This window comes from Lissotriton helveticus, chromosome 4_1 (assembly GCF_964261635.1).
Source record: "Lissotriton helveticus chromosome 4_1, aLisHel1.1, whole genome shotgun sequence".
Lineage (NCBI taxonomy): Eukaryota > Metazoa > Chordata > Amphibia > Caudata > Salamandridae > Lissotriton > Lissotriton helveticus.
In genome coordinates, this window is record NC_136063.1 from 414,895,647 (window position 1) to 414,916,939 (window position 21,293).

At 43.9% G+C, this 21,293-nt stretch overlaps 1 protein-coding gene across 2 annotated transcripts in view; it reads left to right on the plus strand.

Moving 5' to 3' along the window:
- The window catches only part of RNF19A (ring finger protein 19A, RBR E3 ubiquitin protein ligase), a 342,060-nt gene that overhangs the window by 304,454 nt on the left and 16,313 nt on the right, over nt 1–21,293 (plus strand). For both annotated transcript variants that reach the window (XM_078686950.1, XM_078686951.1), the window contains exon 10: nt 20,669–20,812. In XM_078686950.1, the coding sequence (XP_078543076.1) occupies nt 20,669–20,812 (144 nt within the window). The remainder of the gene's footprint in view (nt 1–20,668; nt 20,813–21,293) is intronic.

The window sequence follows — 21,293 nt, forward strand, 5'->3', positions numbered from 1 at the left end:
TTTTCACATGCGTTGATTATTTACATCAGCTACTGGCAATCCTTCTCCTCGTGATCTATAAGGTCGATCGTGTCCATAGCCTATAGCGAGGCACCTCTTGCTTCCTTATAAGCAAAATATAATTAATTCAGACCACAGTAGGAAGACTACCCCTTTGCCTTCACTCCGGGGAACATGTGATGCCTGTCCTACAAGCCTTTCTCTGGCTCCCCATCACCAGACAATGTTCAAGCACTCTGCATCCTTCACAAAGCCCTCCAAGGAAAAGGAACACTATATTTACAACTAAAGTTTAAACAGTTCTCACAAAACAGGACATTATGCTCCAGATAAGTAGCATGAATCATCATACCCCCTTTAGAAAAATAAATGTAATAGTTGAAAAGCCTTCTGTGTCCGAGCAGCAAAGCTGTGGAACTCACTGTGACGGAACATATGGTGCTTTCATATATGTCTGAAGTTTTGAAGATAAGTGGAAAACTGGCCATTTCCTATATAAACATTCATATTCCTAGTGCTGGTGAACATCTGTAATCACCCATGAATAACACCAGACAACCACACTGAGTAAAAAGCCTCAGTTACTGCCACTGGGCCGGGCATCCCCTGCCCATGCATACGAGTCAACAACTGCCAGTTCACCATAACCTTATAATGACCATTGCTTACATGGACAGGGCTCTAACAAACAAGAGCCCTCCTAACTATTTATTATGCACCCCCAACTATCTTCTACTAGGAGTCCAGGTTTAGTAAACACAAGAACTAGGTGGGTAACAACTAGTACTGCCTGAGAGACACCTCCTAGCTGGTGAAATGAACTGTAATCCTAGTCCGTGCAGAATTAAACCCATTCTGAAACTCACTCTCTCTACCCTAATAATATATAAGATTACAATAATCTAGGTCACCCAGCCAGATCTCCAGCCTTCCCCCTCCCATAATCAGATTACCCTGCTACACCACCATAGCACAAGTTGACACTCTTCTTCTGCGCCAAGCATAGAAAGTACTGTATGGAAAGCCGCAGCTTCTAACTCTCTGCGGAGCCAGTCTGTGCCACTAGCCAACAGATTTGTAACCAGCACACCTCTCCCATCCTTCTTCACTCTGTTCGGTGCTGCATCCCAAGACAAGTTAAGAACTCCCCTGTGGTCACCCATGCATGACACACAAATACTTTCGACATAGGCTTACATAAAAGACTGCACACTTACAATGGCACACTCCCTCAGAAGTGACTTGCTTCTTGTCGACTATTATTTCAGCCACTATCTTCCTGGCCCCCCTTCCGTAGAATTTATTTCCAAAGAACTTTGTAAGGCCGGTGCTCAAGTCTACTACTTAATTCTGCCATTTGTTCTTGGGCCATCACCACTTACACAGAATTTGAGCGAGTTTTCATTTATTTGGTCATTGACTGAGGTCCATTAAACTTATAAACGCTTTTCTGTCTGTTCTGACCAACACTGATTGGAATTACGACAGGATTTTGAAATATTAAGCATTCTTTTGATACAATTGGTAAATTAGTTTGCATATATTAAACCTTAAAATTGATTTTCTGGTGCAGTTTACTTTTGTTGTAGTGGTAAATAGTTCCTGTCTTGAGAGAGAGAGAGAGAGAGAGAGAGAGAGAGAGAGAGAGAGAGAGAGGACCCTTGACAAATTAGATTACAGGAGCATATTTTTTGAACCAGTGGATGATCACTAGTTGTTGTACTTTATCTTTCCTATCAATCTTTTGGCTTATTTCTTCCTGGAAATCTTTCCAAACTTTTGTAAAAAATGTTTTACTCAGTCCGTAACAACTAGAAGTGTCTTTCAGCAAAGGATTTGTTTAGGTCTCGGCCTAGCGTACACTGCGCAGCAGTGTTCGCGCAGCCAGAGTCCTTTTCTCGGGGTTTTCAAAATGGACCTGGAAATTCCACACGTTCGTGCGTGTTAATTTCCTATGGTCCATTTTGATTGGGCTTTGCGTGCGTGTTGTTTTTTAACAGAACACGCAATAGGCCATGGGTGGTCGTGTAGCTCCGCCCATGGCCTATTGGTATCTGTAACGCGCACCAAAGCCCATGTGTTTTCAATGATCATGCCCAGGCACGGGCGCAATAATTGAAAACATATGCCTCGCAGTGGCGCACGCGCGCGCACAACTCGCAGGCTTTTTTTTTTTTTTTTACAATAGCGATCGCGACAGCAATTCTCAGTGCCTGCCTTCGGGTGATGCTTGTTGTGATTAGCATGGACACACTTGGGGAGAATGTGTAAGCACCCGAAGGGACATCTTCCTTTAAATTACTACACATTTGTGGCACCAAAACAGTGTGTTGACAGCAAAACAGACTCAGCCTAGAAGTCGCCTGCAGTCTTTCTCTCGTCGCACTCCTGTCTCCTCTTTTAAGTACAGAAAGAGGTTAAGAACGTTAATAGAAATATTCGAGCTGAGCATCTGTAGCAGGATAATGCAGTGTCATTCCAGTGGGTCAAGTGACCTCTGACCCGGGTCCTCCCGCTTGGCCCGTGCCTATGCTGACTGCTGGAGGACTGCTTTTCGTGCAGGTGCAGTCAGATAATACTATTTCCTGCGCTGCCGTCAGACGTTGGCGCCCTCCCTTCACCACGTTTCATTTCTCCCAGGTGGAGCTCTTCGTCTTCACTCTGCTGCAGGCGGGCAGGGCCCTCCCCTAACCCCTTTTCACTCTGGCTGATTGATACGTCGGGGGCCTCATTCATTCACCCAGCCGCAGCCTGAGGGAGCCTTCCAGCGGCTGCAGTTAGACAGGCCTCCGGCTGCCCATTCACTGTGCTGCAGGCAGACATGTCCCACCCCCCTCTTCACACTGCTTAATCCAGAGGGCTCGCCCCTTTCACTCTGGTGCAGTTTGAGGGAGCTCTCTCTCCTTGTTAGACATGGCTGTCTATTTACTCTATTACAGTCGGAGAGGACTCTCCCTGACCCTTCATCACCCTTCTGAAGTTAGAGAGTTCTTCCATCCTCACCCCGCTGCACTCTGACAGGACCCCCCTTTCAATACCAACTGAGGTTAGACCCAGCTCTGCCGCCCCCCTCCTGCAGTCAGAGATTACCGACTCTTCTCCAGGTTGCAGTCAGGAAGGGCCCTAGTTCATCAAGCAGCTGCAGCCGGGGGAGCTCTCCCTTCTTCACACAGCTGCACACTGACAGGACACCTCTTACAACACCCAACTGACGTTAGACCCAGCTCTGCCGCCCCCCACCCCCCCTCCTGCAGTCAGAGATTACCGACTCTTCTCCAGGCTGCAGTCAGGAAGGGCCCTAGTTCATCAAGCAGCTGCAGCCGGGGGAGCTCTCCCTTCTTCGCACAACTGCACACTGACAGGACTCTCCCATCGTCACCCAGCTGCACGCACACATGACTCTCCCTTCTCTGGGCTGTAACCAGGAAGGACCCTGGTTCATCAGCCCGCTGCAGCCGGGGGAGCTATCCCTTCTTCATACAACCGCACGACTCTCCCCTCGTCACCCAGCTTCACACACATATGACTCTTCCTTCTCTGTAACCAGGAAGGACCCTGGTTCAATAACCAGCTGTAGTCTGGGGTAGCTGGTTTCCCTTCTTCACACAGCTGCAGGCAGGCAGGACTCTCCCCTCATCAAACTTCTGAAATTAGACGGAGCGCTGCTATCCTCCCCTTGCTGTTAGCTGACCGGACTCTCTCTCCCTTCACTCTACTTGAGTCAGGCAGAGTGCTTCCCTGGTCCCTCGTTGCCCTGCTGGAGTTAGGCAGAGCTCTCCCCTCCTCACCCACTTGGAGTTAAACCAGTGTTTAATTTGAGCATGTGGTTTCCAGGGTTCGGCACCGGCATACATCTCTTAATTGTCAACATTGGCAGTTATGACAATCTGTTATATGGTAGCGCTGTTTGACTACTTTAGAGATGAGTACTAGTAAGGTTGTGTATTAACTTAATATACATTAAAAATGAATACATGCTACACAAACCATTTTCATAGCTTTGGGGGCCTGAAATAGTCTGAATTGTCACTCCTGTAGCAGTCTGATGGTTACTAGTTGTGTTGCTTGTGCCATTGCAGCGCTGGCAGGGACAATGGGTGGTGCAGGCGGCAGTGGCCTCCCGATGAGACCCCTGGCACGTATTTATTTTTACATATTAAGCACTGGGACTCTCCCTCGTCACACAGCTGCAGTCTGAGGGTTCTCTCCGTAGTATGCAATGTCAGTCACACAGGGCTTTCCCTTTCATGTGCTGCTGGATTCAGACAGGGCTTTTCCCTCCACTGGCGTAGCGATGGTGCTATGGGTGCAAACATGGAAAACTGGCATGGGTGTGGCTTCCACTGGTACACCAGGTGCAGTGTCACCAGGGCACAGAGGTCTGAGGCGCCCAGTAAACACTAGACCCTGGCTCTGTATATAGTACAACAAAGTAAGGTATAGTTTGCACAGAGTCCAGTGGAACCCCATAGGTAGGCAGAGGTAAAAGTAGATAATACCATACTCTCTATTTGTGGTAGTGTGGGCGAGCAGTATGGCTTTATCAGATGGTCGTGATAAGCATTTATTGTACACACTCAGGCAAGAAATGGTGTTACACACTCAAAGACTGAATTCAGACCAATTGGTTTGTTTCAAAATATTATTTAGTGCTATTTTATTACTAGAACAAAACCGTAGGCAAAATCGTACTCTCAAAGGTAAGGTATCACAAATATGCATTTGACATTAACTTGGTTTGTGGTTACATGTTTGTAGCCTTTGTCAATAAACAGTTGAAATTACTTTATAGTTATTTTTCTTACTCAGCGAGGTATCTCTAGATACCATGCTGGTACATTTCTTAAGAGTAGGAAAAGAAGTTACTGAGTTTTGGAATACAATTACAGTTTTGCAGGGTTACTCATTTAGTCCTGTATCAACAAAAATGAGGTTATGGTCCCTGAGTAGGACTCTGTCAGACGGACACTCTGTTCGCACCCCCAGCGGCACAGAGGCGGCCGGTTGCAGAGTGCAGGGATCACACATTTCCCAACAGGCTAAGCACAGTTATTGGTTTTGGAACTGCTGAAGAGCAGGCCACCTGGTTGATGGAACAAAAAGCTCCTGGTGTCGAGGTTAGTACTGAAGGGACTAATGGCCCGCACAAGCACTACACAGCCAGCGGCACAGAGGTGGCTAGGTGTAGGACATGGTCATCTGGAATCCCAGGGTTTCTCAGTGGCAACCATTGGTCTTGGTCTGAGAGGCCATCAGTGACCGGGGCGGTGAATGGGGCCTTTGGGAGTTGAAACCTTGGGGCCGCAAGTGCATGCAGACTGAGTTGGCCAGGTGGTCGCGGTTGTTCTCCTTGGACCGCTTTGGTCAGAGAGACAGTCGGGGTGTCGCCTTCGGTCGCGGTTTGTGGGACCTCCCAGGTAAGGGCTGCAGGCTCAGTTTAGAAGATTGTGGGGGTTCAAGAGTCACTGCAACCCAGGTTAGGATCGCTGGGGGGGGCTCCCTAGGGTGTTGGGCCACTCTGATTCGGTTCAAGGCGCCAGGTGCTAAGTGATGTGGGACTAACGGAGTTGTCCGCACTCAGTCTGTTGGTCTTGAGCAAGTCCGATGCTCACGGGAGACAAAGTCTTTGGATGGCGAAGGCAGTGCAGGTTCTCTGGGTTCTTCGGGGCTGCTGGCTGCGGGACAAACCGGGATTTTGCTGTAGTTGGTTGAGATCGGAACAGGGTGGTAGGGCTGGGGCCAAGTCAGTTGGTGTCCTTCTCTTCTTCAGCTTGGCTGTTCGGTCCTTCTTCTTGTCTGAGGAGGCAGTACTAAATTTAGGTGCGATACAGGTAGGTAGAGGTTAGGTACAGGTTGGGACTAATGGGTCCCTTCTTTCTGGTGGGTACACCCCCTATTATGCCACCCTCCAGTGGGAGGGGGCATAAGCCTCATTCTGGTTGGCTGGGTGCCCCCATCTTCAATATTGCGGGGACTGAGAGTTGTGCTTCACCTTCCACCACCACCTGAGGGGTGAGGTTGGCAAAGGTGGGCACACCTCTTCCCCTAACTTGGTTTTTCCCAACGATTCTCCCACCCAAAGTGGGGGTCAGAACCTGTGGGGGCAAGTTGCTGGGAGCAACAAATGGCTGGGGTAACTCATACAGGCAGCAGCCTTTGAAGCTTTCCCATCAAGGACCCAGCCCAACCTGGGGGAGGAGGCTTGGCAACTCATCCCAGGATGTGCATTCTCCACCCAGGGGTCCAGAAGCACGTCTGGTGGTGGCGCTGGGGAGCAGACACTCAACCAGGATACTAGAGTTCGGTTGTTTTTCAGGCGGCATCTCTAAGATGCACTCGGAGTACATTTTTAATTAAATCCTACATTGACATCAGTGTGGGTTTAATGTGCTGAGAGGTTTGATACCAAATGTCCCAGTTTTCAGTAAAGCCATCATTGTGCTATTAATGACAATCTCCCAAACCATATACTCTTTATGGCATTACTGAACTTACAATGTCTAAGAATTGACTTAGACACTGTAGGGGTACAGGGCTCATGCACCTCACCATTGGTATAGTGCACCCAGCTAGAGGGGTGACTGACCTATGCCAGGGCAGTAGACTGTAGGCATGGCAGACAGCGATGTTTGCCATGTCGACTATTCCCTTTGTTCTGCACCAAAACACGCAGCCTGCATTGGCATTGGGTGTGCGTAAAGGATACAGTGTTGTATAACATTTTAGGACCCTATTGTAATTTTCCCGATTCATGCCCTTATATAGGTATAAATCACCATATCCTTATATAGGCATAGAAATCATAACCATATTTAGACATAGCTCATGCAGTCCAAATACGGCAAAGCTACTTCCACTAGTTCCGAAAATCCACAACGATTTCTTGGAAAACTCGGCTTCCGCAGCTAGGGACTTCCCCTTGCTCGAATACTGACTTGTCCAAGAACTCATGGAGTTTTCAAAGACCTGAGACTCTTTGATGATGTTATTATGTCCACCTTTGCGTCAATCTCAGTACCTTCAAGGTATAAATATGTCCACACTTGCCATAGCAAACACAAAGTTGTTTTGAGCAGCTCGACTATCTACTTGCCCGACGCATCCTGCTACAGCAATTGCCGAAGGAAGCCGACCCTCCAGCAGACGCACTGAGAAAGACGCTGTCTTTTCTCTTGCCGAGAAATCCAGCTCTAGTGTTTCCAAGCTACCCTTGCGGGTTGTTGGGAAATCGAGTCCTGAGATTGGCCGTGTTCAATTCTACACCAAGGTACGGAGCTGATTAGACCCTTAGAGAAATCTTGGATAGATTCTTGGCAAAAAATACTACCTTTATGCTACACCTCACTTACTCCTTCCCTCGTACTAAGCTTAGGTTAGGTACATCGGGGTAGGCGTATTTTAGACGCACCAGTCGAGTACTTTGTGGCCTCTGTTATTTATGTATGTATTTATCTATGAGCTAGGAACCATACAATGCTCTTACAGTAATTTTTTATTCTACTCTTTGAACTGTATGCATTATATTTTGCAACCAGTATTACGATTGTAGCAGTTCACTTCTTATGCTTGAAAAAGAAGACTGTTCAATAAATCTTTTATTGAAAACGCCCGTCTCTCTACTTCTCTGTAACTCTGTTTAAATGAAGCATGCACTCACAATTAAGTCTAATATATTCAATAGAGACCTAGTAGACATAAGTCCTACGTCACATCTATAGGATATATTATTCCAATGCGAGAGCCTATTGGGAATATAGGAACTACACTACAACAGGGCCTTTAACCCCTTGCGCGCTCGTGACGGAACCATTCCGTCACGAGCCACGGTGGGGCTGTGCTGGTGACGGAATGGTTCCGTCACGGCCCGGCTGCCGCGCCTGCGCGGCGCTGATTTTGCACCTGCGTGGCGTGTTCTATTGAGCGGGCGGGGCCGTGACGGAACCATTCCGTCACAAGCACAGCGCCACCGCGGCTCGTGACAGAGTGGTTCCGTCGCGAGCATGGCAACGCCGCGCGGCCCCCTAGCGCCTCCATCTTGTGAGTTGCAGCCTACATGTGCCCCAGATTGCAGTGAGCAGAGTCCAGGAAGTGGTAAGGAGACAGACTAGTGCTGTCTCTTCCCAAGACAAAAAGTTGTTTAAAAAAACGATTTTCACTTTCTGTGTTTACTGTCTATGCCTGTGGTTGTTACAGTTAACAATTGTAGTTTTAGCCTGCCTGTAATTGCATATTTTATCACCTGTGTTGTGTTTTAAATTTGTGGTTTTCCCTGCCCATGATTGCCTTCATTTAGTGTGTTGAATTGTGGGATTTGCAGTCCAACCTCTGTAGTTTGTCCCTCTCATTCCTTGGTGACAAATCTGTTTTCCCTCCAAATTTCTCCTTTGCTCTGTGCTTAGGCCTGTGTGCTCAAACAGTGCACCCCCAGCCACCATTTTGTGTTCACAAGCCAGTGAGGCCAGCCCCTCCCCCCCCCCGCGCAACAGGGATTTTCTACATCAGAGGGTGCTTCTGTGAGCTGTTTAAACTGTATTTACTGGAGCCTGTGCACTTCATTTTTTGGCCAGCAGGGGTAGTAAAGCTTTATTCAAACAGTATTGTTGGATTTCGAGTTAGTGAAGCCTTTACCTGCAGAAGTCCAAAGTTGTGGATTGAGCCTGTCTGTCTCCTAGGAGATTCTGAACAGGAGCAAGCAGCTTCCAACTCCCTGGCCAGCAAACCTTGTCTGAGGTTGCTGGGACCTTATGTGGTGTGCTAGTGGTTGGCACATGTGTACACTGATTGGTGGTTGTATCTGGTGTTTCTATTGGGTTAGGGTTAATGTCCTCATTGGTTGGGTATTTGAGGGTTCTGATTGGTTTCTCGGTCCGTGAGTCAATCATTGCAGGGTTGGAACTAGGGCTAGGGTTAGGATTTCTATGGAAGTAGGGACTAGGGCTTCCTATGTTATTGGTTGTTGGGAGTAGGGTGGGACTAGGGCTAGGGTTAGACCTTTAATTGGAAGTAGCTATTTAGGGCTTCTGGTGTGATTGATTGTTGGACCAGTTGTGGGACTAAGAGTAGGGTTAGGCTTTCTATTAGAAGTAGGGACTAGGGCTACCTGTACCATTGGCTGCTTGGACTTGGGTTGGGACTAGTGGTAGGGCTAAGGCCTTTATTGGACGTAGAGATTAGGGTTTTTTAACTGATTGGGTGCTTGGACTAGGGTTAAGATTGGCTGCAAGGTCCTGGTCTCCTATTGGTTCTAGATGTTAGGGCTAGTGTTGTGATTGGATAGTGTTAGGGCTAGGGTTCCCATTGGCTGAAGGGGTCACCTGATTACTAGGGCTACAAAAAAGGCCAGGCTTAGGGCGTCTCAGCGAAGGGCGGAGAGGACAAGGGTAGTTGCCTGTTTGAGCCTGTTAAGGGCGGAGAGGACAAGGGTAGTTGCCTGTTTGAGCCTGTTCGAGACTGGTCGGTACTAGGGCCAGAAATGCTGCCCTTTTTCTCATTTAACAATACCCAGCCCACACCATCCACAACCACAAACAGAGCAACACACTCGCACCAAATATACACCACGCACAACACTATGCACAGATTAATGTACCAGCATGCACCACCAACCCAACCAAACCACATCTACACACCCTACTATCCCAACTACCACACATATCCACCATCACCCACAAACAGTACACAACTCTATCCTATACCACTAACCAATACACTCATTACTAACACAACGCCAATCAACACCATAAATAACTACATCCCACTCAGACACACTCTCCCTGCTGTAATAACACCTAACAGTCCACCTTTTATCACTAACAAATATATAATGATCCTTCCATCAGTTGTCCAACAAACACCCTCCTCTCCCTTCTACCATAATAACACTAACACACACACTGCACACCACCACACTTTGTAACTCTTGAAACAAACCAGTCTAAGATAAACACTCTCACCTCTACTTCATTCCCTCCTACACAAAACATACACTTTACACATAAACACATCACCACCCCCTCTACGTCACAATACCAATACCACTACTATGATCGCCAAAATAACCTTTTCTAGACTCTCTCCTGCTCTACCCCTCCTTGCATCATCTGACACCTCTTTTTACTACACCGATCCCCTAAAACAAACATTTCTAAACTCTCCCCTCTGACTCCTTCCCTCCAAAACTCCTTTTTACTCATCCAAAAGCATCTTCCTACTGCTAAGACTTAAAAAACAAAATATATATATATATATATATATATATATATATATATATATATATATATATATATATATATATATATATATATATATATATATATATCCTTCACTCTTTTATCCCTCCACTATCCTTTTTCAATCAAAATTAACAGACTAACATGTTCACTTCTCAAATTCCATATGCCATATTAAACTATACTAATATACTGCCCAAATAACTGAATAACATATCTACTACTCAAATTACTTCATATTTATACTATACTAATTTTCAACACTAAACCTTTATGGGTTCCGGAGTGGCGTGCTACTCGCCAGAAAAGCGCTTCAACACCCATCAGGGGTAACAAGTGCTATATGAATGCAAATCTTTCTTCCCCTTTTATCCATCCGCTATCCTTCTCACTCCAAGTAACAGACTAATATCCACCACTGAAATTACCTCATATTTCGCCATATTAATTCACCACTAATCCTTTATAGGCTACCTGAATAGCATGCGTCAACATCGAGCGATAAATAAATATAAACCTTTGTCCTACTTTATCCTTCTGCTATCATTCCAAATCCAACTGACTAACCTATCCACCACTTAAAATGTTCTTGCATGTTTCACTATACTAATTCAACACTAATCCTCTATGGGTCCCGGAGTAGCGTGCTACCCGCCGAAAAAGCCCTTCGACGCCTCATCAGGGGTAGTAAGCGCTATATAAATGCAGTTACAATACTAGGTTATTTTGGTGATTCACAAAATGATTAAAAAAGCTTGGTTCAAGAAGTTTTGTTTCTTGCGTTAAAGGGTATCGCTTTACTGACTTGACTTTTAAATCATTCGACAACACACTGAAAAAACAAATCAATACACTTTTCAGGCTGTGTTTGCAAGCAAACATCCTCTACTGGTCAGAGCAGAACAAGTCCCCTGTTCCTATTTCTTACAATGATCGTTCAATTCAAGGACTCTGATCAGTGCTTAGGGTAATAAAATGACGGGTATGCAGAATAGATGCCCTTTCATGGAGTTCTATTGGCTTTCAGCCGCCCAAATAAGTGGAATCTTCTTTTCATTTCCTTGCTCTGTAGCAGTTTGCTGCACTCCAGTTAGAGTTGCTTACTTCACCCGACATATCTCTTTACCATATGAGCCTAACTGAAAACAACCATGGTTTAGTAGTGATTTGTCCAGCAGTACCTTACATGCGATTTATCAAAGCTACTTATGTATAACTGTAGTGAAAACAGTGCCTCCCATTTTCTTGCATGCCATCTCTGGGTAGTGACCACAAATATTGGTAATCCAAGAAACATGATGATTTATGTAAAAAAAAAAGTGGCAAAATTAATTGTGATTCACAAGCTTAAACTTGTAATACTCTCCAAGTTGCTAATAACATTTCTCACAATCTAAGCATTTTGATTTTGCAAACATAGAAGGATGAGACACTGCCTATTTTGTTACTCCGCATTCCAACCAGGTTTTTTTCTTTTTCAAATACTTTAGTTTCTGGGGGCCATCTTGAAGGAATATACCTAAACTTCCATTAAATTATTGTGGTGTGGTGCAGGAGGACCAGGTAGATGTCCAACCTAGGTGAAGATCAAAAACTGTTCAAGCTTCTTTCCCATTCATGAACATTGAGTTTGCGTCCAGAACCCTACAGTCAATAAGTTCTGAAAATTAGACCCACTGATCCAGTTTGCTTACTGTCCCAGTGCACTTCTGGTATGTACTCAGTAGAAGGTTAGTTTAGTTCTTGTGCGAAAAAGCTGACACATTGAAAGTTCATTAGAAAGATTGAGATTTTTTTTTATTGTTTTTCCAAATGGACTTCTTTTTAAAGACCCTGTACGTATGCTTGCACGCTGTACTTCATGAAGGTGCAGAAATTGAGAGCTCTCTTGTAGTACTACTACCTGTGCACTCCTTGTCTAAGTTATTCAGCAATCAGTATGCCAGAAAAGATGAAAGTGAACACACTCTTCTCCACCATGTTCTGCTTTTGTTACAGATTAGCCTGTGGTTTTCAGACTGTTGAGCTTCTGGACCTTCATTAAAAAGGAATTCAGTAAGTTGCGCAGAAGTTCACAAATGGTAGGTTTTGCCACTGTTTGTTGAATCTGCTCATTAAAGTAGTATTCAAATAGTCATCAATGTTTGCCACTCCAGACCCTAGCATGGAGGTCTTTAATGCCATGCCCCATTTCTCACAATATCTAAGCCTGTGATTCCTCCTCCGATATTTAACAAACAAATCATGGAGTCTGCACCCGGTGCTTTACGGATTATGTGCCTCATCTTGGATTTACTTACCCAGTTTGTTCAATGCTCGTTCAAATGCTTTGGACCATTATTTGGGCAAGGGCACCCACAATTGGGCTATCCTTTAGCATATTTTTGCAGAAAGTGAAATCATAGCATTGAATTAATTGAAATCTATACTATTCCTACTCCATTCAGGTCATCATCAGCTGCTCTGCTTTATCAATCTTGAAGAGCAACCTCTTTGGAAATGCATTCTAGCAATTATTGAGTTCATTAATTAACAGTGCAGAGGGATACACAAGAGTGAGCCAGGGAGTTAGTGACCCACTGTGCCCTTTTCCCCCTAAAATTGTTGATGGCTATAAAGTTATAAAGTTGATTCTGCACACAATGGGAAACGTTTGTTAGGATGCATACACACACTTTCCACTGAGACTATTCTGCGCAGCAATTCTGATGACGTCCGTATGTGTATGTTGGGCAACCAGTTGTGGTGAATCTATTGAATGTTTTGGTATGCTACCGTAGTTCAGGAGTTAATTATGGGTAGTGTTAGATGAGACATTTCTCGAAACAAATTGGATTTTTTAAATCCTAAACAACAGGAAAATAATTTCCGGTAACATCTAAGTCTGATCCATGGATGAAAGTAGATTTTATTGCCACTCTCACCATACATCCGTGCAACACTGTTATCTTCATTAGGTTTATGATGCTGCATTGCCAAATCCTTCAATTGTATAACTTGCATTGCCACCAGTACAGAGATGATACACAACTCTGTTCCATTGTATTTACCAACTGTGTGTGGTACCAACTGTCAGTCTCGGAATTATGTCTACCTCTTTGCATGGTCCATACTTTCCTTGAGCAGGACGAATTATGCTCCGTGGTTTGCTCATTGCTGATGGCTCATCTGAATTGCCTGCAGTGCTATCTATTTCTCCCCAGCTATAGTCAAGGCCTCTCTTTAATTGATTCAGAATGCCTCTATTCCCTCGATCTCAGGCAAGGGTAGAGCACATTGCCCAATCGGTTAGGTGTTGTATGGTCTCCTTATGAACTTCGTGGTCCATGTGCAATTCCATTTACTCAACAGTAACTACCCTTTTAGTAGTGGCAGTGTGTATTGAGTTCAAAACTCAGAACCCTGCTTTTAGTACATTCAAAATTGCTTGTTTCATCCATTGTTGATTACAAATGTTCAGTTAAATAAAACTCATTTTCAATAATTAAAAAGAAAGTTCTTTTCCACAAACCGAACACTATAAGCCCTGCAGAAGTGCAGTTTTAGAATCCCATTAGTTTGCTAGGTATTTGGGATCTGGCTTTTTCTGGCATGTTGAAGTTATCATTGATCATGTTTGCAAGTATTTAATAGTCCACAATAATCCAAAAAGTAACACATTTTTTAAAGATACTGGAATCACTTATCCTGTGCAGCAAAAGAGAGGCCCGCCTCTCTCCGGTCTGTGATTCTTAATCTTATATTATCAGTCAAACCTCATGTGAGCTATTCTGACTAATTAAATCCCAACTTTGACATCTAATCAGTAGAGGCAATCCTATTTCTCTCCATGATGATTTGAGACTTCCAACTAGCCAAGAAGACAAGGAATGTCTTCTCTTTCTCAAAAAGACGGATTTTACACTTCTGCTTGGTATTTTTACTAGTCTTTTTCCTCTCCGGCTTCAGTAAAGGGAAAAGACATCAGTGGCATCTTGCATTGTGTCTTGAATAGTTGTATGATATAAACCACACAATGCCACTTAACCATGCAGACCAGGGCTCATTTCATAATATTGGAGGAAAAATCAGTTTTCCAGAGAAAGCATCTCTGCTTGTGAGATCTGCAAATGTGTAGGGTCACTCGCGACCACCTCCCAGCCTCCCTCACAAAAGAAGGGTTGGTCAGACAGTAGAGAATACAAACCAAAGATATTTATTGAAAGTACACTCGAGTGAAGTCCGGTCTGACCAGCCTCCTTAGATTGCTGCAGAGGGACTGACTTCTACCAACAGGACAACGTATAATGTACATTTTCAGGATCACTAAAGACACGCCCAGACTGGAAATTTCCAGTTGGTAGCTAGTTGAACAATGTAGATGGAGAAGGATGAGTTGCAATCCCAGGACAGGGTACATGTTATCTTAGAGCCAAGGTTACTCGGCCTGCACCCGCCGTTGTAAGGGTGGGAGCAGGCCTATCTAGCGAGAAAGGTATGTGATGGCAAAAACAGTTTATTCATTAGCACAGCAACCTTGGAGGAATACAGGAAAAAAATATATTGCATCGCCTTTCTGTTGAGGCAGACAAAGTGAGACAGAAATTAGTTTTGATCATGGTTCAAAATGGCGGCTCAGCTTAAAACGGTGCTGCGAATACTGACTTTACACAGAGCAATGCACTAGCAGAATCAATGCATGACATTTCAACAGAGTAACACAGTTAGTACCTCTAACATTCGGGGCAGCTATGTTCAGAATGTAGGTCTACCTTTGTCAGACTTTGCTTTAAAACCACTTTGGCAGGAGCATAGTATTCACACACATTCTGTAGCTTCACAACTGCCTGATTCTGTTGCATATCCTGTTTCTGATGTACTGGGAATTTTGAGAAAATATATGAAATGTACTGCTAATATCTGTTTTTTCAAAAACTTTGGCATGGAAAGGACGACCATCCAGTTCCCTTGCCCACTATTAGGGATATTATACTTTTCAGTGACTCGCCACCCACTGTCAAAACTGAGATAATTTATATGGGGTATACATCTGATTATGAACAGATTTTGGGTCCTAGAAATAAATATTTAATTGTTCCACATCCACAACGCCTTCATATTTTTACAATGTTCAGGTGAATACTTATGTTTCCAGATCCTCAACATTGTACCAATAAATCGGGTAACATCTTGAGTGATTCGGCATTAAAAGTATGCACTTGATGAGTTTCCTACATAAAATAAATGTAGCCATGCCTTGAGCATTTCTTAGTCACACGTGCTATTGTTTCAGAATTTACCTACTGCCTACTAATGGTTAGAAACTCTGTGTGTAACGTGAAAGCAGAAGTAAAAATAAAGCATGAATCCCATTCAATTACCGTTTGCTGATCCGTTCTCTCTCATCTCAGAGCCACCTTCCAGCATTTCCTGCACGCCCAAGAGGTGAACGAAATGCACGCAAATGATGAGAAGTTTGTACTGCAAAACTTTCAAAGGTTTCCCTTCACTGTTCATGTACTTGGGTATCTTATTTGTTGCATGGTGGGCTTGTAGGTTTACAGCCTTTTGCACAAACACCAGTGCCATTAGTCTGCTGTGAGTGCCTGGGGTTTGTAATACCCTGTTGCTGGTTGAGTTTTAGGAATGATCCAGACATGTGAATGAGTTGGTTGGTGCAAAAAATACCATATTTGGCTGTGTCCTCTCTGCTTACGATTTAGCGGTAATTTAGAACAGCATGTATCTTTATTGGTTTTGTTCCTCCTAGCGGATGAAACAGCATGCAGGATAAGTTAGTTCAACAGCTAAACAGTTGTTCTATTTACCTATTCTTCGTGAGAGTATTGTTACACAGGTAAGGCTGGGACTATTTTGCTATACTGTGTATAGTGAATGTATTGTCAGTGAAAAAGTGTGCTTTGAATTATAGCTTCATATGTTTTGTTTGGAAGGAAGTACATTAAGTAGGACGGTGACAGGTAAAGGCAACTTAATGAAATAAACCTTCTGTAAATAATGCTGCTTATAAATATAAATCAACATAAAAAATAGCATCTGACTTATCACAAAAAACAAAATGGACACCTGTGCCGGCCATAAGACTGTATTGACATCTTTCGTGAGGCAAAGCATCCCACTAGGCATTCATACACTTTCAAGTGGAAGAGATTCTGCATTTGGTGTATTCTGAAAAATTAAAACCCTTCCAGTCTTCAAGCAGAAATTGTGTTCCTTCCAATCATCTAGTATGGTCTTGACAACAATTACATCAATATAGGTACTCCTTGCAGCAGGTGGAGGGGTGGTGAGCTATGGGTTGTTAATACCGTTTCAAAATCTGGTTTGTACCATTTTGTTCTAATTGCCAATAATAATGTATACCAGAAAAGGGTACTCTTTGCAGCAGTCACTGCATAAGGGAAATCTCTTTTGGAAACCTCTTTCTTTAAGATATCTTTGGTGAAAAGACTTCTTGTTGGGAGATAAAAATGTGTTCGCTCTGAATCCCCACCTCCACTTTGGGAATTGAATATTGTTGTGTACCAGTTAACTAGTCCACCTTTCAAGCCAGTTGACAGGGCTGCACTAAAGCATTTCAATTGGAAGACTACTTTCTTGATACCCATCACGTTTGGTTTACAGTATAAATGAAATTCAGGATTTGTGTTCCCAAGAACCTTATACAGTTTTTTATAAGAACAGGTTGGTGATGAGAACTACTCCAGGTTTTCTCCATGAAGTAATATTCCATGTCAATTAGTCAATGTCTTTATCAACATTCTTTTTGAACAGTCTACTGCAACAGAAAGAGCTCTTAGCACTTTAAATGTGATGGGAGTATTACAATTGTCTTGACGGGACAAAAGGTGCAAAGCAACTTGTTTTTGTTTTTTTTAACTCCTGACCTTTAGAGTAGGCTTGGCCATGACAGAGAAATCAATTTCAAGATGGATAACTCTTGATTTATGCTATTATACCAATGTGCCAACAAATCCCTTCCTTAGGCGCATTGAACCAATGGAAATGTTGCTGCAACAGCTCCTTTAACAATCGCCCTGATTTCAGAAATCTGGTCCTTGCCCACATTCACTAGACACTATTATTGGGATCCAACCTCCAAGACGGGTGCCCAAGAAGATCAGGAATCTTTGAGGAATCTGTTTGAGTGATGATCAATGCTGCTTTTATTTCTTGTCCGCCTTTTCTAGTGGGATGGGCTTGCTACTCTTTTCAGTGCAGTCAGGAGGAAGGATGAGGGCCGTGAAGACAGTTACATTTTTTTGTCTAATGTATAGTGGAGTACATTTGCTAACATTGCCCTTCACATCCTTTCTTTTGTTTTTAGGTCTCGCCCTGGCGATTACAGCGCGAAGCACTGTCTCACCGCGAGACCTATAGCCAACGGCTGTGCTACCCAGGAGACAAGCGATGGGCACGCGCAGCATGCCAGAATCGGATCAGGTCGTGCGCGTGAACACGCGCCCCGATTCCGGCATGCTGTTCAGATAATGGATCAGGATGCACGCACGCACACAGACACACACACACTCAGAAACACAGACACACGCGCGCACACACAGACACGCGCGCAGACACGCGCGCACACATCCCACCCACTCACCGAGCTCTTTCTGCGTGTCCCTCTCTCCCTCGGCAGCGGGTCAGTCTCGGCAACAGGCGGGGCTCTCCACGAGCACGGGAGCCCCGCTGGCTCACACGCTCACTTCCGGCTGGCTTCACGGGCACAGGAGCGCGGGGTAGGCTCCCGTCTGCTTCCTGTCTTTTTGCGGCCCCGCCCCTGTCCCAACACAGGTTGCCTGGCTTCCTGTCCAAGCCGGGCTGCGGCGGTGAGTTTCTCAATACCTGACTTGTTTTTTTTAAGTAGTTGTGCGCTTGGTTTATTCAGTCCTTTATCATTTTTCCCATACCCTTTAAAAAAAATTATTCGGTTGGTAAATGGATTTGTGGTCCGAGACAAATTCTAAGATCACAGCCCGAACTCTCTGGGGGTGTAACAAATCCTTCGATATGGCTTCCAACTAAATTACTGCAATTTGTAAACAGGCGCCCCTTCTAGTGGGTTTTTGTCGGAATGCTTTCTCATCCCTTTCTGTGACTTTTAATCGATGTGTATGCTTTCAGTTTAGCAGCAGGTGCATAAAAGCGATGTGCATATCCATCTTATTGGATGCATGCTTGTTTATTTATTGTAACTTTTTTTTCGAGTGCTTGTGTATTTGTGTTTTTCCAGCACTTCGGACAGATTTTGCAGCTTTTCTAATAGAGAGGAAGTTGCTGGAGAACATAGTGTTTCTTGTCTCGCTGACTGCTCCTGGACCTTGCATGCTGGCAGGGTGATGATGTATGGGCTTTGCGGGGGTCTGTGATATTTTGTGCATTTATGTCTCTACCCGCTCGATCCTTCCTGCAATACTGTGGTCTGCGTTCACAACCCCTCCTCAGGTAATGCCCCCCCACCCCCCATAACATAACCGCAATAAATAAAACAACCAGACGGTAGCTTTCTATGCCGTTATGAGTTGTCGTATGTCTCATTAATTGCCAAGTGCAGTTGCAGTACCATGCTGTTCTCATTGCTCTTTCGTGCATTTTATAGTGCTTCGCTCCCATGCGTGGCAACCAGGTGCTTTATGTAGAATCAGCTATGGAGGTTTGTCAAACAAGTTGTTCTTTACAAGGCAAGACCGCGGGGCGCTCGTGTTTGTTTCACACATGAGTAGCTTCCATAAAGCCCTCTTCTAAATCTGTAAATTTTCTGAAGTTATTATACGGTTATGTTCCCCGTCATCCTTTGGCTAGACTCCTGTTTCAAAACAGCTGTAAACTTTATGGAATGAAAAAGGTGTACTAGTCGTCGCCTCGATGTTTCCAGTTTCCTTCGCTGTGAAACTATGAATACAGACCTTGGCAAGGGCTGAGGGGCCGTATACATAAGCCTAATACAAACTGAATATTTGCGGGGCCACACCGAGTGGCAGAAGCACCCACAGAACGCTTGTTATTATTTATAATAGTGGGAGGAAAGTGCTAATGAATGTTTTCATTTTATGTTAGCATTGCCACCTTTATCAACTGAAAATAGCGAGCATCTGGCAAGTGCTATAATTATGTTGACTAGGTGTGCTGGATTTAGCAGGGCGGCCCTGGTTTTTCACTAGCTGTTCAAGATAGATTAGGAGGGCGGGCCCGGAGCAAGAGCGCAGCATATAAAAACGTTCCTCCAGCCTCTGGGTCGAAGTGGTTGCTGCTCGATGCGGTGCTCTGCGAGGGCCGGGGCTTTGAGCGCCTAGGCGTTTTTTTCCTTCTATTATTTTTAAGTTCCTTAAAGACTTGAAGCACCGTGTGCCGGTGGTAAGAGCCTCCCATCTAAATTCGGGTACCGCTTATGTGCGCACATTAACTCTTTCCATGGCAGCAGCGCTCTGAGCCTCACCCCCTCCCAAAACTTGTACCCCAGAGAATCTGGCGCGAATTGGAGTCGGCATTTAATTACTTAAAAGACTACATACAGCTTGTTACCTCATAGTAGATGGTGTAACCAGTCGATGACTGGGCTTCAGTCTGTCTCACAACTGCCGCCGACACCTCGAGTGCGCTAACTGCGATTGGGAATAACTTGTTCTGCAAGGTGCTAAATGAACTAATTCTGACACTCAAACTCCCCTAAAGAGATCAGTCTTGCTCTCTGTTTGCTTGGTAGCATGTGTGACTGGTATAAGAGTTATTTGTAGGTTTGTTTTTAGATCTTGTGGGCCTGATGAACAAAGGTTACATTTATAAACAAACATTTCCAATGCAATAGGTCTCGCATTTGCGAGAGTTTAAGCTATTAGCTTTGCAAATGACAATGCCTTTTATTTGTTTTACAAACCAAAACATAAATAAAAGACATTGTCATTTACAATGCCAAAAACTCAAACTTACGTAAATGCGAGACCTATTGCATTGCAAATGCTTGTTGTAAAAGGGGTTTGTGAAAGATATTTCTAGTCACATTTTGCTTATAAAGTGATTATTTAGGGTTGTCGTATTTTTCTAAATGAAAAATGAATGACATTTATGTTGCAGACACAGTATTTCATCCATCTAAGCACACTTGTCTGCTGAAAAACTTTGCAAATGTGTACATATGTACACTTTGAGGAGTATATTTTATACAGCCCTCTGAAATGCCGTGTGTGGGTGGGACAAGTCAGTGAGTATGCATTTCATGGGGGATTTCCTTGGGAGAGAAGTAGTATTACCGATCAGTACCTTTTCCAGAAATGGGGGTCTTGTAATTGTAGAATTCCATTTGACAATATCGAGAATTGTAGAAAGAAAACATTTGCAGCCACTTTTGAAGAATATAGCTACTACTTGAGCATTCATTTATTTTGGAAACTTTGTGATATTTATTGAAATTTTTGTTGAAAAATTACTTCCTCTTTTTTTAGGTTGGAAATTCAAGCAGATGTGCAGAAAGAGCAGTACAGTCTGAGTGGTGAATCTGGCACTGTAAGTTTGGGAACAGTTAGTGATAATGCCAGTACCAAAGCAATGGCCGGATCCATTTTAAATTCTTACGCACCTTTGGACAGGTAAGAAACTAATGAACAGTTGCATTTCACATTCTCAAAAGTGTTTCCTTTGTTTCTCTTTTTAGATAATGTGTTTTACTGTGAGGTTGCATTGCTTGTTATTTTTCTCTTTGTTACTCTTTTCAATAATAAGGCAGAACTATAAGACTGTTTTCACTTGATTTGTTAAGTAGTTAGGCATATTAACCGAAGTGTATGTGTGTGTGTGTGATTGTTCATGTTTGTTTCTCTATCTGCTTGTGTCTTCGTGTTTGAGGGCGCCTGGGCATATGGTGGGGAGTAACTTTCATTATAGCACAGCCTTGGACTGTGGACTATTTGAGCAATCCTCTGGTACATATTGAAAACTCAATTTCTATTTTGCTTTCTAATTTTATATTCCTTGTGTATTATTGTAATTGACAATTTCTGGATCACTGACATGTATTAGATCTCATGACCCAGTATTTAAAACTGGTGCCATTTCCACAGTCAACTTTTT